Source organism: Pipistrellus kuhlii, unplaced genomic scaffold, assembly GCF_014108245.1.
Source record: "Pipistrellus kuhlii isolate mPipKuh1 unplaced genomic scaffold, mPipKuh1.p scaffold_m20_p_11, whole genome shotgun sequence".
NCBI classification, from domain to species: domain Eukaryota; kingdom Metazoa; phylum Chordata; class Mammalia; order Chiroptera; family Vespertilionidae; genus Pipistrellus; species Pipistrellus kuhlii.
Window position 1 is genome coordinate 23,135,559 of NW_023425416.1, and position 6,050 is coordinate 23,141,608.

General features: G+C 43.9%; 1 protein-coding gene across 3 annotated transcripts in view; it reads left to right on the forward strand.

Annotated features, from left to right (window-relative positions):
- The window catches only part of XPC (XPC complex subunit, DNA damage recognition and repair factor), a 28,399-nt gene that overhangs the window by 15,855 nt on the left and 6,494 nt on the right, over positions 1-6,050 (forward strand). For all 3 annotated transcript variants that reach the window (XM_036431237.2, XM_045579222.1, XM_036431236.2), the window contains exons 6-10: positions 125-282; positions 1,129-1,249; positions 2,670-2,759; positions 2,920-3,804; positions 5,427-5,587. In XM_036431237.2, coding sequence (XP_036287130.1) covers positions 125-282; positions 1,129-1,249; positions 2,670-2,759; positions 2,920-3,804; positions 5,427-5,587 — 1,415 coding nt within the window. The remainder of the gene's footprint in view (positions 1-124; positions 283-1,128; positions 1,250-2,669; positions 2,760-2,919; positions 3,805-5,426; positions 5,588-6,050) is intronic.

Below are 6,050 nucleotides of genomic sequence, written 5' to 3' on the forward strand. Positions count from 1 at the left end.
TTTTTCAAAACAGAAATAGTCAACAAATACATCCTGCCTATAAAATGTCTTTTAATTCAGCAGCAAAAAATCCCTCTAATGTTCAGCTTTTCTTTCATCTCTTCCTTTTTCTCTTTCTCTCCAGGTTCACCTTCTGTGTCTGTTAGCAAATGGCTTCTATCGAAATCGCATCTGCAACCAGCTCGATCTTCAGGCTATCAGCCTCTCCATCATCCCAATTCGCTTTACCAAAGTGTCTCTGCAAGACGTGGACATCTGCTACCTGTCAAACCTGGTGAAATGGTATGGCCCTCCGGCCTGTGCCACACAGCCTTAGTGTAGGATTTGTGTGTCTCAGAGGTTGGGGACAGTCACTTAACACAGATATCCCCTGAGGTGACCCTGTACGCCAGGCAGTGGGCACAGCATTGAAGACAGAGCATTGTCAGTCTTGACCTCTGTCCCGGAAGAGCTCCCAGGTGAATCTGGGTGATAAATAAGCCCCCAGGTACCGTATTTTTCGGACCATAAGACGCTCCGGACCATAAGACGCACCAGTTTTTAGAGAAGGGAAATGAAGAAAAAAAGATTCTGAAACAAATAGTGTCCTAAAATATTTTATGTGCATTAAAACCCAACATCACAGTCATAAACACATGTAATCAACCCTGTAAAGTAAACAGCAGCATTTAGAACCATTTTAGAGCCGGGCAAGCACACAGAGACCACACAGAGCTGGGCAAGTAAAAAAACTTTTTTTTAAAGTATATGTGTAGGCTATATTTGGACCATAAGACGCAGGGACTTTTTCCCCCCACTTCTGGGGGGGAAAAAGTGTGTCTTATGGTCCGAAAATACGGCAATTAGTGTGACCATTGCTCTGCAAGCAGCGTGCTGGGCACCACGGGCACACAGAGCCAGGGCGCTTATCTCAGCGGGGGGTCTGGGAGGCTCCAGAGCGAGGTAAAGTCTGGATTTGGTCTTAAATGATGAGGAGGAGTTACCCAAACGGTGGGGAAAGTAGAACAAGAGCAGGCGGGGCTCACGATTTCCTTTGCAGACTGCCCCTTCTGATTTTCTTGTCTATAAAGAACAGAGTTCCTCTTTGCTCTGACTTCTCACACAAGAGAATGCCCGGCTTCTCCCCAGGTTCATTGGAACATTTACAGTTAACTCTGACCTTTCAATCAGCGAGCAAGACAGCCTGCAAACTACGTTGGAAAGGAGATTTGCGATTTACTCTGCACGAGATGATGAGGAATTGGTCCACGTGAGTGATTCTTCCTGGCAGCACTATTTTTATTACTGTAGCAAATGACAATGGCAGTCATGTGCCAGATGTAAAGTAAAACTAGGTACTGCAGCTCAAAGAGGCTAAGTACCTTTCTTAGGGTCACTCAGTTGACAAGCATTGGAATCAGGGTTGGGACCAGTGTGTGATTTGAAGGCCTATACTCTTTCTATTACTTGATGTCCTCATGTGTGAATTTTTGTTTCCTTTAACACAATTTAGAAATTGTGTTCAGAAGTTCCAAGGAAATGTTTCAAATTGGCTGCTGAAATCCTTAAGAAAGTGTTTTCATACCTTCCAATTTGGGTGATGGCATTGGCAGGCAGCCATGCAGTGAGGGGAGTTATATCTATTATACCAAAGGAGCCCTGGTGAAGAGGTCTTATGTGTAGACAGGCTTTACAACATGCTTGAAAATACCCTCAGGTAAGGTTCTGTCTGAATAAAACAAAAACAAAAGTAGGTATTCAGTTTAATCCCTGGAAGATGCCTGTGAATACATAACACTTGTGCCTGAGCCTCAAATTCCCTGTTTGTTTAGGGAAATCGACCAGACTTTTTGAATCTTACAGGCTAAGTGCCTGTCATCTTTACCTCTCTTCTGACTTGGCTTGATAAACTCTAAGATACCTGGCATGGCTAGTAATTATGCTGTAATACCACCATAAAATATCCAGTGATGGTGAGGAAAACATTAATATTTTAGTATTGTCCTTCCAAATTTTGTTTCTCTGTATTTGTGTACATATACTAGAATACTGGTTTTGTATGTGAGAGTGTTTTTAAAGCAAAAAATATATAGTGGGTGTTTGTTTGTTTTTTTAAAGATGAACAATTTAGTGATGTTCAGTGTATTGAGAATTTTGTTTGACAATCACCTCAGTTTCCAAAACATTTTTGTTACCCCAAAAGGAAATCCTGTACCCATTCAACAGTTACTCCTTCTTCTACCTCCTCCCACCTCCTCATATACCTGGCAACCACCAATGTGCATTCTGTCTAATGATTTATATGTTCTGAATAATTCATATAAAAAGTAAGCTGGGAAAAAAACACCACATATAAACAGCCATAACCCAATATATACAGGGGTAGGTCCTTTTCAAAATATGCATATATGTTTATGTTTGTGTATAATTTATTCTTAGAGAAATTAGCATTATATATTTAAACACAGACTTTTTCTTTACTATATGGTAAACATTTTCCTGTTTTTCTACAAAGATAGATCTCTGCTACATCATTTTTAATAATGTCGAGGGTTCCAGACTCCTAGTGTTAGACAGCTTGGTTTTTTCTAACTTTTCCCTATTATAAATGAGCACCACCACCACCACATTTAATTAATTAAACCTTTAGTCTTTTCTGAGGATAAATGTGTTATCCTTTTTCATTACAGATGTTTTTACTGATGCTCCGGGCCCTGCAGCTCCCTACCCGACTGGTATTGTCCCTACAGCCAGTTCCGCTGAAGTTGTCAGCAGCCAAGGTGAGGCTCTTGGGGCTTCCAGAGAAAAGGGTGGTTGGTCAGGGAGAAGTGAGAAATTATCATACTTTAAAACAATTGGTCATTAGACTGTTTTTAAGGGTCAGATTACAGGGTCTCTATCTTATCATTAGCCAAAAAGAAAATTTCTATTTTGTTGAAGGGAAAGAAGCCTAAAGAGAGATCCTCAGAGGGTCCTGACGGCTCCTCAGAAACTTCCAGCCAAGTCTCAGAAAATCACCCCAAACCAAAGACCAGCAGAGGAACCAGAAAAGAGGGCAGTTCTGGAGGCACCAGCAGTCCAAGGGCCAGAGGGAAGAGGAGTGAGGCCACTGCCGTGGGGAGGAAACGGAGAGAGCCCTCCTCCGGCGGGGGAGAAGAGGGCAAGGCGGAAGAGCAGGAGGAGACCCGGAGACAATCGCATGGCCGGGAGCGACGGGTGGCCTCCAGGGTGTCTTACAAAGAGGCCAGTGGGAGTGACGAGACCGACAGTGGCTCTGACTTCGAGCTCTCCAGTGGGGAAGCCCATCATCCATCTGATGAGGATTCTGAGCCTGGTCCTTCGAGGCAGAGGAGGGCCCCCGCCCCTCAAAGGACAAAGGCAGGGTCCAAAAGCGACTCCAGGGCCCGACACGGGAGCCACCCTCAGCATCCTGACTCCCCAGCGGCACCCACAAGCTCCTCAAGCAGTAAGAATAAGAGAGGCAAGAAAATGTCCAGTGATGGTGAGGGGACAGAAAAAGGGAAAACGGCTGGTGTGGACCAGTGGCTAGAGGTGTTCTGTGAGCGGGAGGAAAAGTGGGTGTGTGTGGACTGTGTGCATGGTGTGGTGGGCCAGGCCGTGACATGTTACAGATACGCCACCAAGCCCATGGCCTACGTTGTGGGCTTTGACAGTGATGGTTGGGTCCGGGATGTCACCCAGAGGTATGACCCAGCCTGGATGACAGCGACCCGCAAGTGCCGGGTTGATGCCAAGTGGTGGGCTGAAACCCTGAGACCCTACCAGAGCCCACTGGTGGAGAGGGAGAAGAAAGAAGACTTGGAGGTAAGGCCTCGGCTGCCACGGGCCCAAAGACTCGGTCAAGTTATTAACATTATTCCCGTATTTGAGCACTTTTGTATGCCCAGCCCTTTGTTGGGTATTTTTAGTGTTTATCTCATTAGTTATCACAACTATAAAGCTGGGGCTATTACTGCCTTTTTTTTTTCTTTTCTTTTTTTTCTTTTTTCCAATTAAGCATTTAGGATTGAAGTGATTGACTGACTGACTTGGCATTTGAACCCAGGTCTATCTGGCTTTGAAGCCTGTATAGTTGTAGTTATTGCCCAGTTATTTAATTTATGCAAGTCATACTGAGGGAAAGAAGATGAAACTCATTAATAAGATTACCGCCTTCCTTTTCAGACCGTACCCACTCACAAAACACACGCACAACCCTCCATGGATCTAGAACACTCCTCTCCTGGGGAGGAAGGGACTCAGATGAGGAATACCTTCAGTCTGTTGAGAAGGCACACTGGGAAGACTTCTAGACTGAAGGGCTCAGGAGGAGGCCTGAGCTGCTGTGCACAGCGGTGGTGGCATTGAGTGGAGCTCAGCATTCCACATGGGAGCATGCCCAGATTTGCTGGCGAATTGTTCCCAGTTCCTCAGATGGGTGAACCATGGGCTTATTTAGCATTCTCTGTATCGTACAGTTCATCCTGCATTGAGAGTTTCCTCTGGGGGTGTTCTGGTTCATTTTACTGAAAAATGTAGGAGGAGATGGGAATTGTGCAGATGGCATTGTGGCTAACCTAATAAAGTCTGTACTGGAAGCTAACTATGTGGAGGAGGGTCTGTCTTACTCCTGGCTATTACTCCATATTGCCTGTCCTCACTAATATATTTGGGGGTTTTCAAGAACTGCTAAGGAACTGTCTACGAAATCTTGGTGAATCGGATGTGAATTACAGCAGTGAAATTGTCCACTGAAAAATCAAATTCCTGCCCTAGCCGGTTTGGCTCGGTGAATAGAGCGTCAGCCTGCGGACAGAAGGGTCCCAGGTTCAATTCTGGTCAAGAGCACATGCCTGAATTGCAGGCTCAATCCCCAGTGTGGGAGGCGTGCAGGAGGTAGCCGATCAGTGATTCTCTCTCATCATCGATGTTTCTATGTCTCTCCCACTCTTCCTTCCTCTCTGAAACAAAAATATATTAAAAACAAAGAAAAATCAGATTCCTTATAGTAGACTAGGAAAAGTCACAAGGTGTGAACAACTCATTTTGATTTCCTGTGAGCAGTTAAGGAAACACACGTTGCAGAATAATGATGCCACTTGGAGATAGGACCTCTTTCCTGAAGAAAACTGTTTTTATTCCTTGGGACTCCTTAGTAGAGTGGACACTCGTCAGCTAGGGCTTGCTGAGGAATAGTTAGATGACTTTACAAAGTTGCTGTAAGCCACAGAATTACTTGATTCTTCATAGTTTGTTTTGTTTTTTGTTTTATTTTGTTTTTAATCTGAAACCTTAACAACAGCTACAAAGGCAATGTTATAATCGTTGGTGCTCATGAAACCTCTGCTTCACAAGTCTGTGAACAAGTTGGTCTGAGGATTTCCCATATCAAACCTCACTTCCTCTTCTAAACCACATGCTCAACATTATCTCTCTGGCCTTTGCAGTTTCAGGCAAAGCACCTGGACCAGCCTTTGCCCACTGTCATTGGCACATACAAGAACCACCCTCTGTACGCCCTGAAGAGGCATCTCCTGAAGTACGAGGCCATCTATCCTGAGACAGCCGCCATCATTGGGTATTGTCGTGGAGAAGCTGTCTACTCCAGGTACGTCTGCTGGCCAGGTGGGCTTCCTGATGGCCTGGGGTAAGAGGATGATAATGTCATTTATCAGACAGGATGAGTTTTATAGTGTGTGCACGTGCTATTGTGTGTGAGGATGGGTAGAAGAGATTAAAGATTGGAAATTAAAACAACATGGAATAAAAGATAAACAGGAGGGGAAAAGTTATAGGGGAAAAATAAAAATAGGGCAAGTAAGGTTTATATAGGGCAATATAAACACACCCTTAAAATATAAATTAAAAATATACAAAAGGAAGTAAAGGATTTGGTAATGAAAAGTGATTGGATATTTTAATGTGTACAAAGCTTCTGTTTTGGAAGATGGAAAATTCTGAAGATGGAGAGTGGTGATGGTTGACAATAATGTGAATGTACTTAATGCTACTGAACCATACACTTTAAAAATGGCAAAAATAGTAAATTTTTATGTTAATGTATGTTTTCC